Source organism: Melozone crissalis, unplaced genomic scaffold, assembly GCF_028551555.1.
Source record: "Melozone crissalis strain CALT ecotype California unplaced genomic scaffold, PUWL_Pcris_2 ptg000033l_1, whole genome shotgun sequence".
Lineage (NCBI taxonomy): Eukaryota > Metazoa > Chordata > Aves > Passeriformes > Passerellidae > Melozone > Melozone crissalis.
This window is the reverse complement of record NW_026535811.1, coordinates 14,443,953-14,470,125: the sequence shown is the minus strand read 5'-3', so window position 1 is coordinate 14,470,125 and position 26,173 is coordinate 14,443,953. Positions and strand designations below refer to the sequence as shown.

At 46.7% G+C, this 26,173-nt stretch overlaps 1 protein-coding gene across 1 annotated transcript; it reads right to left on the bottom strand.

Annotated features, from left to right (window-relative positions):
* Positions 1–4,810: 4,810 nt before the first annotated feature.
* On the bottom strand, positions 4,811–25,695 carry SLC37A3 (solute carrier family 37 member 3). Its single transcript, XM_054282024.1, has 15 exons — positions 25,521–25,695; positions 22,514–22,693; positions 22,311–22,425; positions 19,578–19,670; positions 19,059–19,142; positions 17,769–17,914; positions 17,059–17,155; positions 15,974–16,058; positions 14,731–14,915; positions 12,179–12,320; positions 10,916–11,017; positions 9,375–9,422; positions 8,413–8,564; positions 6,636–6,701; positions 4,811–5,819 (listed from the first exon to the last, which is right to left on the bottom strand). Exons 2-15 carry the CDS (start codon positions 22,612–22,614, stop codon positions 5,727–5,729), a joined length of 1,509 nt encoding a protein of 502 aa, XP_054137999.1. The 5' UTR covers positions 22,615–22,693; positions 25,521–25,695; the 3' UTR covers positions 4,811–5,726.
* Between the last annotated feature and the right edge of the window lie 478 nt (positions 25,696–26,173).

Below are 26,173 nucleotides of genomic sequence, written 5' to 3'. Positions count from 1 at the left end.
TCTGCATAAGAAGTGAAGGCAGTTGAGAAAATTGTGCTTAATAAAGTTGGAGAAGACAGAGAGAGATCCTCATTCAACTGAGAGCAAAACAGCAACCAAAGCAAGTGACAAAGTTGTGTGGAACCAGGTGCATAAGGCAGTTGGGATTTTGGCAGTTGGGAGCAAAGGACAGATTCCCTCATAACCAGGCTTGCTGGAGCCATGGCTCCGTGTTCCCCTTTCTCCTTCCCTCAGGGAAACCAGCCCTGACGCCACCTGAGCACACAGGACCAAAACAGAGTTCTCAAATGGGCCTGAGAGCTGAAGAGATACACACAGAGACAAAGCTCTCTGCAGCAGAGGCTGTCCCAGCCCTGCACAGGCAGTGCCCTGATATTTTGGGGGCGTGGGCCGGTTCCCAAGTCCCTGACACTGCCACAGGACTGCTCCCACAGGCAGGGCTCCCACCTGTGTGCCCATCCCCATGGAACAGCTCCTTTGCACTCAACAGAAGCAAGCACAGCTGCTTGTTGCCATCTGCCCTTCTTGCTGCCATGACTTGATCATCAGTCCTGGGAAGAACCTGCTGGAAGAATTGAAATTTTACTATTCCCAGAAGGATGCAGGAGTTACAGCAGAGAGGCAAGGAGGCTGAAGAAGAGGTAAATGGATAGCTGAGCCAGTCTCAATGAAACTGCTGCCTCTCAAACACTCCCATCCTGCTGGCTGGATAGCGCACTGGGCTGAAACCCAATTGCTTTGTCATCTTCGGCACTTGCTGCAGGCAAGCACCAGCTTTTGTCAGCCCAACATCCTTTCCTCTGCCATGCACCCCAGAGCAGACGAGTGAGTTTCTAGAAAGGGTCCCAGCTGACAAACAGGGAAAGGAGTGAGGATATAGGTGTCCTGGTGCAGGAGTTCCCTGAGCTAGTGTTGGAATCCAAGAGCCCAGAGAAATCAACCCATCCTAAATCCCCAATACTCTGCTAACTGCATTATAAACAAAGAAGATTTAATTAGCACATGTAAGTAATCTCCTCCTTAGCAGCATCATTCCAGTGGTACACTCTGAATTCTGTTGCTACTTATGTGGCCCTCAAGGACAAGAGGTGGTGTTGTATGAATTTCCTTTGCTTCACAATAGGGGAAGACCAAAACTACAGAGACTTTACCAACTCACCTAGAAGTCCTCCAACTGCCATCAGCCACTTCAAAATGTATTCCCAAACAAAACAGATTGTCCCCAAATAGCTTACCTGGAATTCTCTATTCTCAGCAGCAGTCTTTCTTACCTGGAATTAGCTTGCCTGGAATTGTCTACTCTCAGCAACAGTCTTTCTTCTCCTGGCAGCACTCTTAAACTTTACAGGAGAGTAGAAAAGCTTGCCTGTGCTCCAGAAGTAGATTCCAGCTTGCCTATTGCACCTGCCTGCTGTCACAGCCCTGGTCAAGGGAGACATTCCAAGAGAGCCTCCTGGATCCAAATGTACAGAAATATCATCACCAGTGCAGGAGAACCAAAAGAAATGTTCCCAGTAATTGCCTGAATTAATCTTTGTACTAAATACTCTTCTAAGCAACTCTCATTTAGAGATACTTCAATAGAATCACAGAATGGCTTGAGTTGGAAAGGACCTGAGTGCTCATCTAGTTCCAAACCCTCCCTTCTGTAAGCAGGGACACTTTCCACTAGACCAGGTTGCTCAGAGCCCATCCAAGCTGGCCTTAAACACTTCCAGGGATGGGGGATGCTTTCATGGGCGTGTACATGGCACAGGGAGCCCCAGTCCAGCCTCACACAGCGTCCTCAGAGCTTGTATTTACAGGCTCCTGCAAGTGGGAGGCTGTTTACTAAAAGGATTAGATAAGGCTTGACAAAGCAGGAAGGTGGGCATGCTGTGCCTTAGAAAACTTCTGCAATACAGAACCCAAAACATCCCTGTAGGCAATTCCAGTTAGAAAAGAACCTAAAAAAGAAGAAGTGGGGAGAAATTGCAAACAGGTTTGGCAGAGCACTTTGGTCACAGCTGGACAGAGGGTTAATGACAGGAGAGTGACCAAAGAGCAGTGGGTCCAAGCCACCCCCAAGCAGTCATTGCTTGTACTGGAGAGGTCTGTGGGACTATCTCAAAATACTTTCTCCTTCTATCTCTGAGAGAAAACAACCCCTAAAGCACGCTGCTGCTCCTCCCACTCTCCTGCAGAAGGGAGAGCTGCTCTCCTGGGTTTGGTGGGGACAAGCAGCTCACGTGCTCTGTAAGGCTGCCCAGCACTTAGAGCAGAAGCTCAATTCTCCCTGCTTTGGAGAGCACAGTGGTACCCACTAGGCAGACATCCAAACCTTTTGGGTTCCAGACTTCCAAGGAAACCAGGACACAGCAGCATTGCTTCTAGGACACCTATTGCAAGGCCCTTCCTTGACACAGACAGGGGTCATGGGCTGAAGCACACCTTTTCTGTCAGTATCAGTTGGTCAGTCTGCCATACCTGGCATTCAGTCTGAAACAGAGATCAGTTCCTTATGCATTTCCTTTGCACTTCTGAAGTTAAGCAATTCCTACTCTTTTGCTTGCCCACACATTATGCTCTGGAGATCACAGTCACAGTGGTGGTGATGGGGTTTGCTACTGTCAGCATTTTCAGATGCTCAAGCAAAACTCTACTCCTTCTTCAGAGTGCTTCCAGAGTAGGCTGGGAAGTTCCTGATGAGTAGGTGGGGAAAAAAAGCGATAGAAAAGGGGTAAAAACATGAACTGTTAGTTTCCTTGAGGAACAGCATGACAGCACCACCAAACTACTTGGGGTTGAGAGACCAGAACATGGAGGCAGGAGTTTCTCCAGTGGTCTGGTATTGTGCTCAGTTCAGAATTTATTATAAACTATAAAACACAAACACAATTACCAAGTCCCCCACTGTGTCCATTTAAACACAGCTAAGCAAAGACATGGATTCATGTTTAATGGAATGAGCCACAGGAGAGAAGGCACAGCAGGGCCACAGCCACATGGCATATTTAATTCCAAGGGAAGAACACCTGACTTCTATGTGCAGATCAACAAAGAAATAAATTAATAAAACCAAGTATATGGTCTGGTTCCTTTAGGACCATTAGTTACACCACCTCTGTTAGGGGACTCTCACAAAACCTCCTGTGAGCCTGATCAGGAAGAGTGCCAGACTGCAGCCCTGGAACATGGTCCCCTTTTAGGCTGGGATGAGGGTTTGGTTTCAGCATTAGTCAGGGCTCAGGTCTTCACAGCAGCTGAGTGAAAAGCAGCTGCTAGAGCCAGACCTGTGAGGAGGAGGAAGGGAGGAAGAGGAGGATGCTTAGCAGAACCACACCAGGGACAGTGGAATAAAGCACACGGAAGGACAAGCCCAGATCAAGTCAAAGAATGTTTATTCATGTGAGGTCAGTTCAGACATGACCAGATTGAAAACCTTTCTCCCTCGGAGCACCCTGGAGAAACACAGAGAACTGCAGACCCAGGACAAGCACAGCAGCAATCCCCAGGCCCTGGGCACACTAATGGGGTGGTCCCAAAGCACCACGTGCTCGGATGCAGTGGCTGGGCAGCCTGGCCTTGGCGCTCCGTCACTGCTGACACCTCTCAAGAGGGGACAGAGCTGTTTACAGGAAGCCATTTGTTACAGGGGCCGGCCTTCTCCTCCCCCTCGACCCCAGCCATGTCCCTTCCCCACCCCACCTTCCATCAGAAGCTTATCTGCTGCCCAGAGAGGCAGCCAAAAAGTTCATCCAGGTTGGAATTTGAAACCAGAGATTCTCAGACGCTGTAACTCGGGCAAACGGTGCCACAATCAATTTTAGAACTAAATTGCAGGGAGTTTTCATTCTATTTGTACAGGGGCTAATGAGTAGCTTGGGATGTGAACACTAACCCCAGGGCATAATTCTGAGAACAGGATGATAGATTCCCAGTCTCCTGCTCTAATTATACAGGCAAAAATTGGAATGGGAATGAGAAGAGTCAAGAACAGGACTCAGGCCCCGTATCAGCTTAATGGCATAATTTTCCCAAGCACTGAAATACTTTGAGGGTCAACAAAAAAAATGCAACAATCACCTCCACCCAGAGAAAAAGACTCAAAAAAAATATAAAATGGGGCAACTGAGTTCCATATTAAGCAAAGCTGTGCATGGAGACATAACTACAGAAGCAGCAACCACCAAGCAACCATTCAAAACTGTAAAACCGTAAGGCACTAATGATGTTCCACTCATTACAATCAACACATGACTAAAAACTGACATTCATCAATTAAAAAATAAAAAATAAAATCAATGCACATTTTGAAAAGGCAACTGTTTCCTTTTAAAAAGTTTCAAATTCTCAGCTCCAACTTCTGCTGTTCCCCACCTCCATCCAGGCACTGGCTAGTTAGACAGAGTGTTTGCTCACAAGGTCTGCAGGTTAACACAGACCAATTACAATGAAACATTTCAAGGCATAAACAGAAAGGATTTTTTTGAGAAGTTACTCAGTGATCCCATTAAGATCACCAATAAATGTTAGAGCTGTCAGTTGGTCACCCCACTTACCAGAGTACTGCAAAGCACTCAAACACCACACAGCAAGCACAGCCACTTGTTTTTAGTGCTTGCAGGCAGACTTGCATCTACTCTTCCCTTCAAAGTACAACTCAAGCTTCCAAACCCTGGAGCTTGAGGTCCCCTAAGCAGCCATAGCCACAGGAGCATGAGGGGAAACAGCAGCAGTTGCTCATTAATGCTACTCCATGAGTACACTTCAGCCCCTCTCTGAGAGCAGCCAGGTCCCTTAAATTCCTTTAATTCCATTCTGATCCTGCTTTGCTAGAGATGAGCAATTGCCCAAGGAGTATGAAGTCAGTGACACCAGTTTCCTTCAGAAGGTCACCTCACACCCATTTTTGTCAGTATTGGTCAGGTTCAATGAACAAAGTAGTGAAAGTGTTTGTGTCCCATTACTGATCCCTGAAGCCAACCAAGGATCCTTTAGACACAAAGGACCTATTAAGGCTTATTTCAGAGATTACATAAAGTATTGCACACTATTTGTCTGCTTCAATAGTTTAAAAAAATGAAATCTCATTTCTCAGAGATTAGTAACATTATTAAAAATGTTAAAAACAAATATAGAGGTAACTTCTTCATGTGACTCTACTGGAATACGTAACAGTTAAAAGATGGGGATAGCAGAGGTCCATGTGTGCAGAGATTTAGCAACAGCAGTTTTTAAACAACTGGACAGATAAATCCCAAATAATTATTTTTGCCCTTTCTAAAAGCTAAGGTGATCTGAAATTTAGGACTGTCCATGAACTGTACTGTATGATTTCACCAGCACAAAAGAGCATCAAGATTCATTGCAAGACAGCCTCCCGAAAACCGTCAGTTTCAAAGAGCTGACTTTGGTCAGCAATCCAGAAATAAATAAGAAAAGGTATAGGAATGAAACACCCAACAGAAGACCCTGGTGTGACTGCTGGAAGGGTCTGGGAAGCTGGGACAATCCATCAGTCCCTTGGATAGTCTGGCTTAGGTCAGCAGCTCCACGACACAGGTCGTCTCAGGACAGGTATTTGGTGCTTCACGACTGAGCTCACCACAGGCAAGTCAATCAAATCTTGTGGAGTCCTTCTGAACCAGTCCAAACCTGGAGGATGTACCCAACAAGTCTCCCAGAGCTTTGGTGAGTGTCCCAGCTGTCAGTTGCACCCAGCAGTCCAGGCAGAGGGAGCAGAATCACTCTGCCAGCATCCGCAGGCGCCACTCGTGCAGCAGCAGCCTGATCTCCCTCACTATCAAGGGTGAAATGAACAGGACTGTGGAACTCGTCTGGGGAAAGAAGCAAATCCAGGACAATTAGCACAGAGCAAGCAGAGCTGCAGGCCCCCCTGCTCCAGTGTGCATCCAAGGCCACCCCAGGAAGACACAGGCTTAGGGAAGCAGTGACAGAGTGGCACAGCAGAGGAAGAGCTGAGCGCGCAGGAAAGCTCATACAATTTCAGCTGTCACGATCACCTTTTCATAAAGATGATCTCTCCAGCTCCTCAGGGACCTTGCTCCTCACCACCTCTGCTGGTTACCAAAGGAGCCTTCTCTGCCAGCACAGAGGCAGAGACATCTCCTGGCACTTCCAGCAGAGAAGACCAAGTAAATTGTGCAGAGTTCACCACTGTGGTGATGCTGAGGACATCAGGGCCTCGACAGCTCTCTGCCCCAGCAGCAAAACAGGGCTAAGGCATTTTCAGTTTAGTTTCAATACCCTCACCACTCTTTCCACTAATCTTCAAAACCTAACAAACAAGCAGCTTAACTTCAGCTCTCCAAAAACATTAGAAACTCTGTACCATGAAGATGCAGGAGGGAGAAGCCCCACCTTGGAAGTCAGGTGGCATTTGATTTAGGAAATGCATACAGGTATTTTTGGGCAGGTACTTTTGTGTCTCTGCTACAATCTCAGTTCCTGTTGGGTAACATGACTTTAAAGGATCCAAAATGAACTGATTTGACTTAGGCAATCTGAGGCAAAGCCACACCCCAGGCCACTTTGAGAATGGTATCAGGAGTCACAGTTCTCATGTTCCCACAAAAACATCCTATGGCAGATTGAGCTTTGACAAAGAATTTTTTAAAAAGGTGATTTCTTACCATTAGAATGAAGAAATAGAAAACCCACATCCATCCCAGGTTCTCCTGGATCAAAGACACTAGATACTAAACAGAAAGGGGAAAAAATATTATTCAAACTGGGAAGATAAACATGACTTTCAGGCATGACACTTTCATTTTCTAGACTTTGTGGGCTGTTAGCACTCCAGTTGGAAGATTTTGTCATCAGCACTGTGTGATCTTTTCCTGTCAGAAGGGATGACTCAGGACAGCAGCCTTTTTCTGTACAAAACCCACAGTTTCAGCAAAGCAGAGACACCATCCTGAAGCTTTACAGTAACTCAGAACAGCACAAAGACAGAACTGAACTACAGTTTCAAAGGGTGACAAATTGACTCTGCTGAATACGAGGTTTTTGCACGGAACACTGGGACATAAGTGGATGTAAGTACTCTCAGAAGAACTAAAAGCTCCAGAATGGGTTATAAATTACACAGGACACATTTTCAAGAGCTGTGCTACCAGTAACTGCTTAACCCTTCATCCAGGCAAGACACTTGAGACTACGCTCTGTTCTGAGCTGCACCCTGGCTCAGCTGGGCAGCCCGGGCCACACAAGAAAATTTATCTCTTATTAGCAGATTTATACTCAGATGCTGCACAAGGGCCTCCCTTCTTCACCACTGGGTATATCAGAACAGGATGTGAATTTCCAACATGCTCATTGTGCATTTACTGTCACTCACACCCCCCCGGAATGACGTCGTGCTTGTCTCTGCTGGAATAAATGCAGTGTTGGAAGGGGAGGCAGGTGGAATCTCTCAGAAGCAAAGACCCACTTTTTATGATGATGTGAGTTTGGATGGTATGTGTGTGGGAAGACAAAAACACTGAGATGATGCCAGAAGAGCACTGAGTGTAACAGTGCACTGGTATTTGTCCTCAAAGCACTTGTAATTTTCCATGTTCAGAGGAGATAAGCAGCATCTATCCTACAATAGGATAGACTGAATGAATGATTGCATTTATCAGGCAATCAATGGCAAGCAGAAACCCAAAGCTCTTTCTAGAAAAGAAACTTGTAAGCCTCGTCTGCATCCTTGGTATTTTACCACCACTGGAGGATGCCTGGAGAAACACTGGCTCCAATCTCTCTACTAAATCCTCCCCAGAGCACCACTGTGTTCTTTCACGTAGCTAACACTTGTATTTGAGAAGAAAACATCCCCAGTGGGCACACTGTCAGCTTCCTCCTCTGCAACACTCTGCTCCTCAGACTGTAAGGACTGCTGCAGCAAGTGGGGCTGGGATTACAAGGTGTAAAAGACATCCACAGATAAAAAAAGAAAGCACAAATAAGAGCAAATTTTAAATCACTTCATAAACACTGTAACATTCATAATAGGTATTCCAATTTTACTCAGTGATAGAGATACACGTTTCTGTAAGAGAAGGTTTGCCTATCAGCTCAAAACAAAAAAAAACCCCCAAACTTCAAAATACCTTTTTTCACACTCTGCAAAGCTTTTTGAAGTTCAGCATATGAAAGTCTGTAAAATTCACTTGAATTACCAAAGTGCCTTAACATTAGCACTGTGAACACTTAGTTTAGTTCTTAATTACATTGTTTCCACTGGAAACTTTGTTAAAACAGACATGTTCCCTCGGTTGATTCTAAAGGAATTATTTTGAAAAAACCCCCAACCCTCTTTTTCTCCCCCAACACAAACTCAAAGTGATGAATGCACTAACATCTATCACCACAACAGACACTTCTCCTCCTTCCCCAGACCTCTCTTTTCCCTGGCAGCCTCACCTGGCCCACGGCAGCACCAATACTGCCTGTTCCATCCACAATTCCTGTGACTGTTGCCAGAGCCTCGCTGCTGCCTTTCACCAGATCCTGACGCCCCAGGTCAGCAGAAATTGCAGAACTGATCATGTTAGAAGGGCCTCCGATGAAAAATCCTGAAAGTGACAAGAAAACAGCCTTGGTGCAAAACAAATACTCATACAGATTCTCAACAAAGCATCTTCAAAACACAGATTTTCTACCACGAAAGCTCAGGACAAGAATTAAGTCTAGGGACAGTGCTCAGAGACAAACTGCAGGTAGAGGGGTACCTGAAACACACAATCATGGAACACCCTGAAATATCTGGAGTAGTCACACAGAAATAGCTAACAAGAACATTTTAATTAGCATAGACATCCTCAGTCTCCAGGGGCTCATGGAAGAGATGGAAGGCAAAAAAAAAAATACCCACGACAACAGGACAGAGAGTTCTGAAATAAGAGTGTTTGCAAAGAAAGGCTCTATTCATGCAGGCCTAATTCCATAACACAGCACAGTATGTGTGGCAGCACAAAAAGCTTGTGACCTCTCCCAGCACACAGGGTGTTTTGGATTCTGACAAACACTCTCAAGTTTGAGCTGCAGCTCATGACTCTGCCATATCCCCACTTCCTCAGATACCAGATCACTGCTAGGTATTTTGGCATAAATCCACCTCCAGCATACTGGAGTCAAGACAGATCCCCTCAGCTCCAGGCCATGATTCTATACAGTCTATATTCCATACCTCCCTCTGTGAGGCAGTTTTCCTACAGCTGTTTTCCAAAGCTAACAGAAACTGGGGCCCAATTTTCATTCTTTCTGCAAAACCAGCAGAGATGGCAGCACACACAGACACCTTACCACCACCTGGCTGGTGTTACTGGTTGTTCTGCAATGAATTTAGATGTCTACCAGCATAACAGTGGATTTTGAGAAGTTACCTGTAATTGCCATGATCACAGCATTGATAGGTTTGCTGTTTGGGGAACCTGCAAGAGAAAGACCAGGTGAGTGTAAATAAAACTTGAATAGTAAGAGAATCCTTCATTTATCTCTCTGGAGAAGTCAGACTCAGCTCAAACCCTCATCACAAAGTATTCAGCACTTGAATCAGCCCTTTCACTCTTCCTATATTTTCCAAAACACGAATTCCTCCTTACAAAGCCACGTCTGAACACCTACAGGTTCCTCTTGCCTCTCCAGCAGCATGTGTATATGCTGCTAGTTTTCCACTGCAGCTCTTCAGGACCTTTCAGACAGTTTTTCCTGGTATCTCACCTCCAGGCATCCCCTGAACTCCTCACTCCCTTCCCCTCAGGGCCCACACACAGTGAGTTACTGCACAAGGCAAGGTGCACCCTCCTCATATGTTCTCAGGCCATTATCCCTCTTATGGGCACAATAAGGTTTCCTGGTTTGGCTGATGGAAGCTTAATTATCACACTGCAGGAACTTTGGATCACCTGAGGCTTCTGTATCTGCCTGGACAGCAGCACATTTTGAGCTAAGTACAAGGCACCTGGGGCTCTGGCTGTTCTGCTACCTAGTCACAAACTTCAAACTTCATCAGCAATAATTTCATGTTTATTTCCAATGCACTTTTTAAAGCAATGAGTTAACACAAGAGCCTACAAAAACTCCACCAAACCCAATCCTTGCTATTCAATGATAATTACTTCAAGACCATCTGAGTAAGCCTGCATGCTTCCAAAAGCCCCTGCTCATTTCCAGATCCAGCAGAAATTTCTGCCCACAGATCTCAAAGTGCTCTATAAAAGTCTGTATGGATCACCATCCCATTTTGGAGGAACACACAGAGGAGTGAAATGGCATCCCAGAGTTAAATCACTCTGTACCACAGGACATTGTCTGAAAACACAAACCTGTCACCCCTAGAACTGCTTCATAGATGTTTCACACAAATTACATCCTCCCATCTCCTCACACTCTGTTTTCCCAAGATTCCTTTCAAAAACTGGACACCAAAAACTATATCTATCACAAAAGAGGCAGAAACTCTCCAATTTCACCATTTTCAGAAGTCTAAGTAGTGAAGTCTAAGAGCTTCTCCAGCCTCTGAGTAGTGAATATATACTCCAGCACACATCTGTCCACAGATTCTCTCTCCTCAGAGTACAGGGATGCATCTGAGACTTTTTGCTCTGCCAAATATGGTGTTGACACAATGACAATGCCAAAAATCTCACTGACACTGGAGAAGGATCAGTACCAGAAGGACCAGTACCATAACTCACCACTACAGGGAAATCCAGCCACTCAGAGCATTCATTTCCACCCAATTAACCAGAGAACAGATTTCTTTCTGTGCAGTGCCACACTTGAGCAAAGCAGACCAAAAGGCCCCATTCTGATCCAGCAGCAGTCTGAAGACCAGAAAACCTAATGAGAACAGGCTGTGCTCTGGTTCTCTGCAGGAGGTTCTGAATGAGCCTCTCACCCTGTGCAGCACACGAGTACTCACGGCTGTATCCAAAGAGGGAGCCCACAGCAAAGAGCAGGCTCACTGCCAGCACCGGGGCTCTCTTCTGCAGCACATCAGAAATCAAGCCCTGGATGGTCCCACCTGGCAAAAAAGAAGTTTCACTGTCAGGCTCAGGATGCTGATACCTTGAACAAAGCTTGTTTCACTGAGTGCAGTGGCCTCCTCTTCAATACACATTCCCTCTAACATCCTGAGAGCTAAGCCTCCTGCCCCTACTGCCCCAGACACAAAGACAACAGTAAATTTAAGTCTCAGATAAAGCAGAGAAAACTACTCATACTGCTTTACTGGGAGTTTATTGCTTCTTTTATTTTCTGGCATGCCACTAGCCAATGCTCCTACTTTCCTTCCTCTTCCCCTAAAGGACCACCACAGCTCTAGGACCACCACAACTCTGGATTAAGCAAGCTGAACACTGTGGCTGGCTCTTTTAACTGAAAGTGCAAGAAAAGGCAGCGCCTTCTCACAGGGAAAACATTATCACACAGGGGCCGCAAATTCTCTGCTGTCTCACCTGCTTAGGGCAGATGCAACTGAATGCAACAAATGCCAAAGGCCAATGAAAATCACCTTATGTACCCTTGGTACCTCTGCAGGAACTGCTCTGCTGTAAAAGCCAGAATGCTGAGAAAGCCTAGCGCAGAAAATGCCACAGAGGCAAAACCAGACCCTGAATGGACCCAAACAAGGATGTCTATTAAAGCTAACTGGACAAGGGAATAAAAATAGAACCTGAGCACAGGAGAGTGGAAGTCCAAACACATATACAGAATATACTCTTGATTCTGGAGGAACCAGGTCAGGTTTTGCAGCCAGCAGAAATAAAAGCAATTAGGTTTAATTTCTGAACATAACACAGTTGGTGCCTGCTCTCCTGAGATCTGCAATGAGTCTGTCCTTAGAAGCACAGGACAGACAGGACAGTACAGGACCCACCAAGTCCAGATTTAAATCTTCCCCAAGGGTACCTGTCAGAAAGGAAGTAGCAAGCAGGGGCCCCATTTTGTACATAGAACTTTTCTTATATGTTAACTCTAATATGTTAACTCTTTAGGGGGTCATATACTTTGTGTTTAAGGAAGAAAAGATAAGCCAAGCAGCCACAAACAAACTTAGACTTTTCCCACATTAAGTGATCAGCTAGATCCCAGTGAACAGAACTGCTCTGGCTGCATTTACTGTCTCTCATTCTCAAACACTGGGAAGCAGCTGCAAGAAGGTGTCACTCCCCTGCTCACTCACCTATGATTCCTCCCACATCATACCAGATTGAGAGCTGGTCAGCTTCTGCTTCTTTCCATCCAAAGTTGCTGCTGAGATAGAAGGGCAGCCAGAAGAAGAATGAGTAATTCACCAGCTTCAAGCAGGCATAGGCCAAGGAGTACTGGAACAAAGGGAGGGCCGGTGAACAGTTAGCACTTGAGAAATGCAAACAGCATTTCTGCTTATTTCCATAAAGTTCTGGATCCAGCTAAAGCTTTCAGAGGAAAGCACTTCTGAATTTCATGTAAGAAGGCAGGATCATGAAAGTTTAATGCTGAACATCAAAGGGAACCCAGGAATACAGAAATCATTGTCAAAAAGGTTATTTTTTTATCACTGAATGCAATGGGTTAATGCACTTTCAGTGTAATCTTGGGAGGAAATGACACTAGGCTTCAAAAAATGAAGAAAATTTAATTCACCTTCTGAAGAGAAGGGAGCCAATCACGTGACACGAAACAAGCTTGAGATTTAGTCATTTGTGCATCATGCTGAGAAAAGTTATGTGAAGTGGTTCCTCTGTGCTAGCTTGTGCTGCTCAGAAGGCTCATCTGCTTACAGCACCAGAAGAGAAAGCTTCACTCATAATGCCCAGGCAGGTATTCCAGGACATGGGATGAAAGGTTTGGCCAAAGCTGAGCACAGGCTTCCAAACCCAACAGCTGAGACAACTTTCTTTTGGTTGCTGGGCTCAGTTTGTCCTTAGCTAGCAGATCTCCTCCTGCAGAGCCTTCATGTGTGTGGCAAAGAATAGTGCTCAGGGGCTGCTGGCCCAGCATGCAGAGGGACAGGTCACCCTACTTTAATAGAGACAGCAGTTCAAGGAACCCATTGGAAAAGGCAAACAGGATAAAGATGTTAAAGCACAGCCTTTGAGGCTCTGTGCATATGGACACTTGACTCTGAATTTCAAAAAGCAGATCTTTTTATATATTAAATTCCACAAAATCATCTCTTCTGAATTTATATTATTTTAATAGATACAGACTTCTAAGCTGTATTATTAATGCTTTTTCACTCTTACAGGACACAAACTAATTTCCACCATACATGGAAGACATGGGGATGTTTGGTAGGGCTCTTCTGCCTCTGGGTGTGAAAAGTGCACTGTACAAAGTGATATTTATTACAACACACTAAGAAACTGTCTACCAGATTGTCTGAGTGATTAAACATTGAATTCCTAGAGGCTCAGGGGAAAGCTGTCTGTACTAAAACTCTTCCACTGTATCACTCAGCAGGAGATGAGAGGAGCTACAGAAAAAATATGTCAAATGAATTCTTTGTAGAATCTTGACAAGGCTTTGGAGATTCTCTCAGCATTTGGTCTCTCCCCAATCTGACATGGTACCCCTGTTTGGCTGGGCACTAAGCTGACATCAGATAAAGCTCTGACTCAGAGGTGCTCAGATTGTTGGATTAGGGCATGGAATGTGTCCCCAAACCCCAAAGTTCAAAGCAAACAACCTCAGATGCTGCCATCTCCTTTTGCTCAGGCCAGTGAAAAAAAGTCACACATCAACTGAGGCAGACACCATCACTAACATTTTGTGTGAGGCATTTATCCAGAGTAGGAAAGAGCTCAAGATGGGTTTGCTTTCTTTTGCCACCCCTCAACTGCAGCCCTAACAACAGGACTGTGGCTGTCCTGCACTCAGCACACTGACAATGCACCCCTCCCTTCCAGATTTTCTGTTGCCTTAATCACAACAGCCAACTGCCTTGCTCATAAGGGTATCTGACAGCACTGCCCATTCAGTAGTTCTGCTCCATGGCAAACCCAGGCAGCTCCCAGTGCTCTGCCCCCTTTCTTGTACTGGTTCCAGTATTCAGAGGGCACACAGAATGTGTGTCCTGCTGCAGAAGGTTAACACTGCTTTTTAATGACAGGTTAACTTTTCAGCTGAACATGAATTGGGCAACAGTGCTGATACAGAAGCACAAGTTTGCAAGGGACAGGACAAGGATATGTGGAAACTGCATCATCAGGCCTTGCTTCCTGCTGCTCATAAAAAAACCCTGCACACTTTGCCAGATGTTACACCATGCTGATTCAGGCTTTTCAGGCAGCTTTCTTCTTTAAGATAGACTCAAGATAAAAACTCCAAGCCTCAGTATCAGTGCCACAGAGCTCTGTGTGATGCTCAGTTAGGAGTGAGAACCCACTCCTCAGGGCAGGCATCTACCTTACCAAGAAAGGCAGATCCTACAGCCACCTTGGGCCATGGTCTCCCTTGCAGATTCACAGCAGGAAGGGCAGGATCTCTGCTGCACTTCACTGGCTCATTACATGCACTCCATGGAGCAGGATGGCAAGAGCAACACACACCACACATCCAGACAGCATCATCCATGTACACAAGGACAGCAGGCCCAACCCCAACATTTTCACAGCATGAGACATCAGATGCCAACCACTACAACATATGGTCAGCATATTAACAATGATGTGTACAAATCCTGACAACACAAAAAGGCAGCTTTATGTTTAACAGTTAAGTCAGCTTGTACTTAAGACTCTGTATCCTCACCAGTACTACACCAGGAAGGCAGCAAGCCTGGAAGAAGCCAATGGCCTTGGGCTGGTTGTCATTGTCAGTTGCTTGAATGGAGTAATTCTGGTCATCATCATCCACATCATCACCGCCCATTAGGGGTCTGTTGGCATCTTCTTCCACACTGGCTTCATCTTCATCTGCTCCAAGCTCAGGGAGGCCTAAGTTTTACAAAGAATAAGCAACAGGAAAAACAGACCACAGCCTGTTCACCCTCTCCCCACTCTAAAGCTATGCTCACTTCTTTTAAGCAATTCTAGCTTCCAGCAGTTCCCTTGCTCTCCCATACCTCCATCCTCCTGTGGCTTAGAAACTCTTCTAGATGGTGATCTGCAGTGCCGCCAGTTTCTACCCTTTGTCTTCTAGGGCTCTTGAAAGTACTGTGTGATCCTGGCGTCGCTTTGTCTGCTCTGAGTGTCTGGCCATTAGTTGGAAGACACAACAAATTAGTGCACTTCCCCCCTCACTGAGGGCTTGGGATCCTCAGCCTGGCCCTGGGTGCCACCTCCCTCGAGCGCGGAGCTGAGAGCAGCAGCAGGGCCTCAGACACCTGCTGCTGTTAATGCCTCTGCCGGAATGGGAGGCCTGGGAACTGCATTGTGCTTCCTGGGATGCAGAGCACTCTTACGAGCACGCTTTATGGCAGCTTTAGAGCTCCCAACTTTACAGCCTTTGCAGGCACCTGGGAAACCTCCTCCACAGCCCTGTCAAAGCCCCAAAGTTCTTTTGTTTCCCTGTTGCACTCTGACTTGCCTACCACCTTCTCAGAGAAGAAACACATCCAACCCAGAAGTTATTTATCTGGCTGTGGGAGACCTGCAGCCCAAAGTTACTTTCCCTTCCCTTCCACACTTAAGGCTTGCCATAGTTTTCTCCTACAATAGCCAGTTATCAGTTTGCCTGCTGTTTCTTTAACAAACACTGATGTTTCAGGTGAAGAAAAACTGATAATTAGGATAATTAGGCATATCCTAGTGGAGATGTTAGAGCCAGGCTGTTTTATTTTGCTTTAAAAACATCCAGACCCTATTCACGTGACACAGGGCAGCATTTAGTGTGATCTTGGCAAGTAAAGCATTTGCTCCATTGAATGCACTAAGGTGCAGCACCATTTGCTAGGAGCCCTGAGGATAAATGCTGTCAGAATGAGCAGCACTCCACGGGAAGCTGCAGATCTGCTCTCATGGAGGGACTGAAATAGCACAGCTCTTCCACTCACCCACTTCCCTCGGCGACGTCAGGAGCCCGAAGAACACGACGACTCCTCCCGCAAACTGCACCGAGGCCGTCACCAGGAAAGCATACTGAGCAGAAATAAATACAACATTCTTTTTAAAGCACTTCCAGCCACATACACCTCCCTCTCTAGTGAGGGTTTCTTTACATTCCAACCTCATGAGAGAGCAAACACAGCTACAACAAGCCAGACTGCATCCAAGACACCTGGAAACAAGTGATCTCTGCATCCCCTGAACAGACTTGGCTCATCTGCACTGACAGCAGTGAGGAAGGAGCTGAGCCAACACAACCAGAGATCCACCTCTATGGGAAGGGACTGCTCAAAGAAGAGTCAAGCACCAAATTTAGACAAGGTTGTTCAGAGCCTTGATCAATCAAATTCTTGAAATCCTCCAAAGGCAGATCATCCACGGTCTGCCCCCTTGTTCCAGTGCTTAAAATACATCATAGGAAAATAGTTTTCCAAACATCCAAATGGAACCATCCCTGCTTCACTTTACACCCATTGCTTTTTTGCTCTCTCAAAGTGCAGTCCTGGAAAGAGTCTGGCTCTGATTTCTCAGCACACTTCTCCCAGGCTTTTCAAGGTTGCTCTTGTCCAGAGTGACCAGCTCAGCTCTGCCAGCCTCCTCAGAGGCCCCATGCAATGAGATGTGCTGGGTCACTCCCATTCTCCATGCTCAGCTGTCCACTGCCACACGACAGCCTGGCCTCTTCCCAGTCACAGCAGCTATGCTTCCATGCCCTTCCAGCTCCAGGGACTCCAGTCTGCTCAGAACCTGTGACGGGTGACTCTGAAGAGCACTTGAAGCCAACCAAAATCAGAACAAGGTATAATGTGACACCAGAGCTCCTTAATAACATCAGTCCCTCTTACAGAGGAGTCTTGGGATCATTTCTCCCAGCTTGGAAGAGTCAGGAAAGGAAGAGCCTTTCTATTCTGCCCCCACAGAATTCAGGAAGATGAAATTGGATACATGAGGCTGTTCTCTCAAAGACAGGATAAAAAACCAGTGTCCCATTCAGACATGCAGGTGTAGCTAGAAGCCAGGCAGCAATACCTACCTCATAGCCATACTTGAGAACACAGGAGGCAAGGAATGCCCCAAGGATATTACCCACAGATGCACAGGCACTCCAGAGTCCAAAGACAAAACCTCTCCTGCAGAAGGGAAAGAAGATTTGAAGCAGACAATGCAAGGACAGATGACATTAAGAACAAGACAAAAACAAAACATTCAGGTGAACTTTAACTTATGAATAAAGTTATACCATTTTCCCTTCCACTTCAAAGGAGCTCAAAGTTCACTTAAAACAAAACACATAACAACTTGGAGGTGCCAAATAGATAAGCCAGGAACCCTGAAACATCTGTGTTAAAGGAGAGTGAGCTGGAAACAAGGTTACAAACTATGACTAGAGCTCATCTGCAATACCCCAAAGTGAGAGTAGAGCCCAGCATGACTCAGTTATCATTAGCCCTTTTTAAGCAGATAGAAACAGGTTTTTCAGTAGTAGAAAAATCAAAATTCAGTCACTCTACACTATGGGATTTTTGAAGTTTGAACCTATGCTTTAAACACCCACTGTGTTCACACCAGGCTGCTCTGTGGCTCCACAAAAAAGTGAAACAGAGAATGTAACAAGTAAGGCATATTTCATCCTACCTAATTTTAATTATGATCTAACAGTTGGCCTTTCTGGTTTGAGAATTTGAGCTCAATCTGTTACTCAGCATGTCAGATGAGTGAGTCACCGAAGAAAACTCAACTTACCCAGCTTTTCCAAACCAATTTCCCATGACAGCAACCACACAGGGCCAGCCAGTGGACTGCAGCAAGCCATTCACAACCCAGAGACAGCAGTAGAACCACTTGTTGTAGAAATGCAACCATTCTGTGAGTGTGCCAAAGGAGAACACCTAGAGGAGAGCAGGGGGAAAACAGACAAGACACCCTGAGGCTACTGCTGAAAGACAAGCAGGAGTGGGGTCCTAAAAAAAGGAACAAGCTTTCAGGGAGCTGTGCAGGGCTAGGGCAGAGGCCAGGCTGGTTTTTGAGACACAGCACAGGGCTCACAGCACCCTCTGCTGAGCCAGCACAGCTCTGACTCCAGACAAACAGGCTGTCATGGCACTTCCTCTCCAAAAGAGTTTTGCACACTTACAACAGGAGAAGAGAAGGAAGACACAAACAGTTTCAATGACAACACTAAAAATACAGTAGCCTCTTGATCTGCTCTTGTACTGACATGCTAATCCCTGAGGCTCTCTGCAAACACAGAGCACTCACAGGTCACATATCTTCACCAAATTTAACACAAATACTACAGCCAGCTCTCAAATTACCAAGTGCTCTAACCCAAAATAAACACACATTGTGGCACAGGGTGCTTGATGCACACTTGTAGTCATGTGTCTGCAGAGCCCAACAGGCCACAGTGGGGTTTGTAGCCACTGGTAAAACAAACACTGCACACATCTTACCACTACTTTAATAACCAGAAAACCACCAGATAAAACTGATTTACACTTATCTGAAGTGGCTTGAGCCTGAACACAAAGCACCTTTTGTTTTAAGCAGACATTCTTTTTTGACACATACCCTCCTGGCAGCTACATAAAATAAGTAAATGAGTGCCTGGTATTGTTAGGATGTCCTTTAAAGAACAGAGCAAGATTGTGTTTGGAAGCAAAAGCCTCAATAACAACATACATGGTCTAAGAGATTAAGTAATACCACAAAACAGTCCCCAAAAGCCCAAGTACACTAATCTTGAGCAAAAGTTGTTCAAGTCTCTAGACAGTGTCTCAAACACAGGAATTTCTTTCTAACACAATGTCCAGAGCAAGACATTTCAGGAAGGAGAGAGTCATCTATGCCCCATGCTTTAGGCAGTGCAGTTCATGCATCCAGCACCAAGTTATAGCTGCAGGCTTTGAGACCACTGAGGTACAGCTGATGAGCAGATTCACACAGAAACACAGCCTCTTCTCCCCTGCAGCAAAACCCTACCCAGAAACCCTAAGGCAGATTTTTAAATCCCACTACAATGTTCCAACTTACCACCAGAGCAGAGGAGCACATGCCAAAAGACAAAACCCAGCGTAAATTCAGGCGGTCCCCAACTATGCCGCTGACAAAGAGACCCTGAGAACAAACCACAGCATTAAACAAAGCCAGAGGATCTGCACCTTGCAGCTGTGAGAATTAAAACCACATAGAAAGGCCATACTAATCCAAACACTGCTGTTACATCAACATAGAGTTTGATTCTAACCACTTCTCCTGCCACCAAAGAAACCCTGCTTGTAGCTGCTCATTACATTTCTTGTTTGAAAGAATTCAGCTGGGAACTCTTGGAGAGACAGAACTAGTCCTCCCCAGTGACAGGGTGTAAGAAATTCTCAAGTGATAGTATTTCCCTTGTGTTTGTTAACAAGCATCTTCACATGGCTGACAGGCATGGGCAGAACTAACAGAAACTGAAAGAGGTTTGCCTCTGAACTAAGATTTTTATTGTGGGTGTGATCTTCCCAACAAGAGTCAACCAAAGCTGAGCAGTTTGGGGTTAGTTTTACTCACCACAGCATAGGAAAACAAAAAGATGGTGTCCAATGTTCCCAGGAATAGAGTTGCTTCTTCTGAATTTTGAAATAAATGGCTGCTGTTCCAGAGCTACAGAGGGAAAAACTGGACAGGTAAATGGGGAGAGGCACAGCTCATTCTACTCTTTTTCAATGGAAACCCCAGCTCCAAAGCAGAACAGCATCTGGCCCAAGCAAGCTCCCATTTCTCCAACACTTTAGTTATCAAATCAGGAACAATTCTGGCATTATCCTCTGGCAGAAAATGTCCACTGACACTTTGCTTCACTTCTAAAATGCAAGCTAGTAAACCAGAAGTGAGAAATGCTCCTTTCACCTGGATCAAGACAAATGAGTGGCAAAACAAACCCTACTTCTAACAAGCATGCAACTGTTAGACAGCTTCTTACTCTGAAACACTGATGAGCATTTTAATGAATAATACAATAAAGGGATATTCTGTTTTATGTGCAGCATCTCTTCTGTACTTCTCTTGCTGTCTTCATTAAATGAATAATTCCCTTCAAGTATTTGTGGCAGCAGCCAAAATAAGAAATGACAGAAAACAAACAGAAAAGAAAGAACACAAAAGCAACAAGGGGAAGAAATAGACTGGTTGGAAACTATTTACAACAAACTCCAGTCATCACTAATATTGCTGGGGTTTGTGCTTACCCTGAGTTTCACTTTAGTTTCAACATGATCAAAAAAAGGGAAAAAGTTTCACTAGTCCCCAAAGAAAGATTAGTGACATCAGATTAAAAAAAAATAGCAAGCTTTGAGGATAATTTGAAGAATTAATGAAGTGAATCAGAACAAAGCTTTCTTCCCTTCCCACTATGCCTCCATTAGAAAACAAACAAACCCAACCCAAGCCCGACCTGGAGATGTGCCTAACTCAAACATCATCAGTTTCAGCTTGATTCTACCTCTCCAGGAGAACATCCTGTACGGACAACACCAATCACACATCCACTTAGTTTAACAGATGTAACATATATTGATAACTAAAGGATCAGTTTGACCATTTTTCTTCATCAGACACATGCATCTCAACATCCAGCAAACACCAAATCATCTATATATTAAACAAAAAAATCAAAACAGCTTCCAAAATATACTGGTTGTTTGAATGTTAGTAAAGAACTAAATGTAAACACCTTGCATTTCATTTTAGCATCCCTGAGATGCTCACTCCTTTTGGCCATACTATAAAATCCTGAACACATTACAAGCCAAATGTACTGACTGTTTTCACTTATCACAAGAAGTCAGCATTTATCATCCTTCTATTCCCTCTGTCAAACATTCAAATAACCAATGATTTCTAATGCAGGCAATGCTCCAGCAGCTGACTTGGAACTCCCAGCCCTAATAGATCTCATGGCCTGTGACCAAGCTCTTGATGTGAGATTTCCACTTCTCAAAAGCATCAGGACAAAACATTACCAAAAAAAAAAAAAAAAAGGCCTAAAAACCCCATGGTAGGAACCAGGAGGTAGTTCTTGCCTTCCCACTTTCCTGCAAGCAAGCACTGCCAAAACTCCCACTGCTTTAACTGAAACCAGGATTTTACAGACAAGGGGTACTGGATGTTCAGCATGGAAACCAGGCATTTCAGATGCAAGGTAATATGCCATTCTTCACCATCAGTTTAGAATAACAGCTAGCACTGTCAGACAGCTCTCTTCTCTCCTAGTCTGGCTAACCTTTTAAGAGGGTGGCAGCAGCACCACTGCCCCAGAGAAAGCACAGCCAGGATTTCACAGGACTCTCTGTAAGTCCATTAACTGCTTTGGTTTATTGCCTCCAACCCTTCAGAGGAAGAGTCTCCCTTCCCCCTCCTCCATGCCACTGCAGACTCTTCTGGGGCCCCTTCCCACTGGAACACTGCAGCTTCTTGACAAGTTTCTCTCTGGGCACCACCAGGGAAGCTTTCAGCATCACCTGGTGATCCATAAAGCTACAGTGTGGGATCTCAGCCTCTCAGGGCTGAGGGGCAGAGTGACCGAGACCACCCCTGGGGAGCTCGGGAGTCCTGGAATGTTGCCAGAAATGTCTGGTGGCTGGACTTTGATCCCACAGGGGAGATGACATCAGTATGAGGATAGGAGGATTTCACCGGGGTGAATGGTGAAGGGACAAGTTAATTGGAGTGTGAGATACAGGGTTTAAGATTTCTGTACAGGGGGGTCTAGAGAGGTAAGATGGAGGAATTGGGGCGTGCCCTTCTCCTTCTTCTTCTTCCTCTAGGCCTCCATCTTCTGTGGTGATGTTGGCACTCTGGGATTGGACCTTACTAGGGGAACACTGGTTAATAAGGGTAGAGGGTATTGGAGAAAAATGATAAATATTGTATACGTAACTCCGGGTATAAAGATAGGTGACCGCCCCAGGGGCTTTCAGTGTGTGTGCCCATGGCTGACTGCTGAGCAGAACTCTGTCAGGCCAAGAGAAAATCTTTTAGATAAGCAATTAATAAACACCGAGACCGAGAAAAGATCTGAAGTCCCTTCTCGTCCTTTGGAGCGCGGGCGGCCCAAGGCCATCTTCGGGCTTTTCCAGACCATCTAAACAGCCCAAAATCCGACACTACAGTGCCAACACCTGAAGCTTCCACTCACACTCTGAGAAGTGAGGAACACCTAAAGGGGCTTCTTCAGCCCCACAAGCTCAGCCCACTGGCAGCTGCCCACCCTTCCTAGCACTCCCTTCTCCCTGGTGTCCTTACCTCACATGGCTGGAGCTTGGGGGCTGTGCTGTTTCGGGGCGAGGGAGTCCACTGGCTGGAAATGCTGACTTTGACATTACTGAATGTCTTTCTGGAGGCATGGAGCAGGGAATAACTGCCAGGAAACATGCAGACAGACACAGGTTGGCCCAATCTCCTCTGGAGAAAAGGTGGAAATACAAATCTCTGAGCACTCAGCCTACCTGAAGAAGGTCAGCAGGAACACAACAATGTGATGGTGGGTGCAGTGGGACACGAGGCCTCTGTTGGCAGGCTGCCTCCGTAAGGCTCCAGGCACAGCCATGCTCTGTTCCTGGCAGCCCTAGCCCTGCTCCAGCCTTGGCCACGAGGGCTGGATGCTGATTAAGTCATTCTTCTTCTCCCTTAAACAGAAGAAGATGGGAAGGGAGGAGAAAAGAAAACCAATTTGAAATAAAACATGTGTATGAAGTACAGCTCTGCTCCCCAAGCAGCTCGAATCCAGATGGAACAACTCCATGCCACGCCTTTCCAACTTGTTTCACACCACTCCCCATTCATCACTTGTACATTAAGGTGTTTTGTCATTCCCATTCTCCCAGTACCCTCATTGCACTTCTTTTTTGGTTCTCTCCTAGCAGATGCCTCTTCAGTGCCCAGGACCAAAGGAACACCCCTGGATCTACCAATTTCCAGCATTCTCCCATTACAGACCATTGTGCACCATTTACACACACGGTGCACTACAGTGTGACCATAAATTAGCTGCTATGGCTAATTCTTCTGCTACCTGGCTGGACACAGACAGGTGATGAAGCCACAGGAGCAGCATTTGGCTATGGCTGGAGAAGGGTTTTGAAGGGATGTGACTGCCTCATCAAGATGCTGTTGAAGGAATATGCCCAAGAGAGGACTTGCACAGATGGAAGAAGGGAAGTAGCTGTGAGGACAATGCTGAGATCCAACAGCTGGAATCCTTTCCTGTTTATTCTCAAGCCTGGCATTACAGCTCCAGCAGTCCCTAACTCATCAGTACAGCACACAACAAGTCACACCTTCCTGTCCCTACAGGATATGGGTGCAGGGCATGGGTGACACCTCAACCTCAAGAGAAGCAGGAACTGTCAGTACTGAGGGAAGGCCACCACAGACCACAGTTTCCTCATGCTGCTCCATGTCACACCACTCCCATGCCCCAGCTGTGCTGGCATGGCCAAGGAATGATGTTTGCTAACAGATTTTGGGGAACAGCCCCACTGGGCAGTGAGGGGACGAATCTCTCTCCACAGATTTCAGAAGACATGCCAACACCACAAACACTCTGAATGCAGAGGAGAGCTAAACTGAAGCACCACCCCTGTTCCCCCAGAGGATCAGCACTGAAACAGGACAGAATATTATGCCTTTGAGTCCTTTTGTATTCACAGGTGCTGTTTGTAATTATTTGCACATCTGACAGAAGTCTTTTCATGTTCAGCTTCATAACATCACCTGGAGAAAGTAGAAGTCATTGCCCAGACAGTCGCACTCACATTTCTGCAGCTGAAAATTCTTTATTTCACACAGACTTTCTATTTCTGCTTTTAAAGCTTTCATCAGGACACCTTGCACTGCAGGCAGTCTCCCTTCCCTGTTCTCCCAGTGGTGACACATGCCTGACCAACAGCAATACCCAGCTACTGCTGGATATGTGAACCACTGTGAAAACTGACATCACATCTGACCCCCAAAACAGAGTGTGGCACGGAGATCCTCTGAGTAACAGGGACCCAGCTATGACAGCTTTGAGACACCAGAGTCACATTTATCCTACACCTCCCTGAACACCTCCATTCTCATCCAGGGCAAACGCAGTGAGTCTGTACAAGACCTGGCACCATCTCTCTCCACACAGCCCAGGAGCTCTTGGGCCACCCTGCCACTGCTCCAGCTGGCACACAGCACCTCCCTGTAGGTACATGTGCCTACACTGCTTGGGCTCACACAGAGGAAAAAAAAGTGCCTACAGCTGGAGCTGTGGGAAGGCCAGACCAGCCCTGAAGAGGCAACTTTGCAGTCTTGATACTCCCTTGATTTGAGGTCCCAGCACCAGCAAATGAAGACCCAGCACCCACACAAGCACCACAGTACAGCAGTAACCCCACAGCCCAGGGCTGTCCCCACACAAGCTGCACTGAGAAGGGAAGCCAAGGCACTCCAGCTTCCCAGCTCCAGTCCTTGCAGGCTGTGAGCCACACGGTCTGCTGGTCAAACACAAAAGGTTCCTTGGCTCTCCCTCCCCTCCCACCCGGCAGATAACAGAGCTGTCCCCAGGAAAGCAAAACACTGCCAGTTGTGCAATGCTGTGGGGAAAAGATCCTTCCTTGGGTAATCAGTTTGCAGCCCAAAGCACAAGATTTACTACTTGCTTCATGTCAACACATGCAAACGTAGGTCTTATTTGTCCAAGATACGGAGTCCTTTTAAAGCTAAGACCTGGCATGACCTTAAAGTCACCTGATTTTTTTTAAACAGCATTTGCTATCGAAACAATCCGTTCCTCAGCGCTCCCCAATCTCAGGTCATCTTTCTAGAAGCTTTCTGGCACAGGACACTTTCACAGCGTAGAGATAACCATGAAAGATTTTGTTTTTCCTCTGTCTTCATCCTGCCCTTTCTATATTCAAAACTGGCATTCTTCCTAGGCTAGAAAAGTCTGCAACCAGTTTTTTCTTTAAAGTTAGTTAAATTATTGTGAGAACACCATGGTAACTTTGTGGTGGAGGAAGAGCAAAAAAGCTCAGCAGCAGGATGACCCACAGAACTCAAAGCAGTGAAGCACATGCCTTTAAGAAAAGAACAGGAGTGCTTTTAGAGTGTTAGACTGCCTCATGTAACTATTCAGCACTATTTACCTACAGCCAGCCGGTATTCTGAGTAAGCTTTTGATAGGCTTCCACCCTTATTTGTTAAGCTCTCCTCGGTGTTCTGCCTTATCCTTTCACTTAAAGGCAAAATAAGACACCTTAAGTTCAAAATAAACACCCTTAATGCTACCCTACTTCCCTCCAAAGCCGGCAGGAAAGCGCAGCCTTAACACTCCAAAGTGCAGAACAAACGAAAGGCTTTTTTCTTCAAAATAATAATAATTTTAAAAAACAAATAAAACCCCATCAAACCCAAACCAACAGACCCCCACCCTCCTATGCCATTTTTCCAAAGAGAAGAACAGCGGCACAGCCGCAAACGCACCCAGTGCCCTCGCAGCCGGCACAAACAGACCGTGTGTCACCGCGATGCCCGGCCGGGTGCTGTCTGGGGGGAAGGACAAGGGGCTGCCCCGAGCACCCCAATGCTCCGAGAGCGCTCCGGGCTGCCGGGGAGGCCGGGCCGCGCTCCCGCCCGGCACCGCAGCCCAGCCCAGCCCGAGGAGGGGGCGAGGAGCAGGACGCGGCTCCCTCCGGGCGCGGTGGCCACGTCCTCGGCGGGGCGGGGAGCGGAGCCGAGCAGGCAGCGCAGGGCAGGGCAGGGCAGGGCAGGGCAGGGCCCGGCTCCGCCACCGCCGCCACCGCCGCCGCCGCCTCACGCCCCGGGGAGCCGCCCGGCCCCGCGCTCTGTACCCGGCCCCGCGCTCTGTACCCGGCCCCGCGTTCTGTGCCCGGCCCCGCGTTACGTGCGCGGCGCCCAGCACGGCCGGAGGAAGTCGGCGGGCGGGGGCGGCCCTTCCGGGCGGTCCCGCGGAGCGGCGGGAGCTGTAGTCCGGCCGCGGCCGCCGCCGGGGCCCTGCCCGCCCCCTGCGCGGGGCGGGAGCGAGCGGCCCGGCCCCTGCGCGGCCCGGCCGAGCCCGGGGCGGGGAACGGAAGGAAAGGGAGGGGAGGGGGCGGACTACAGCTCCCGCCGGGCCC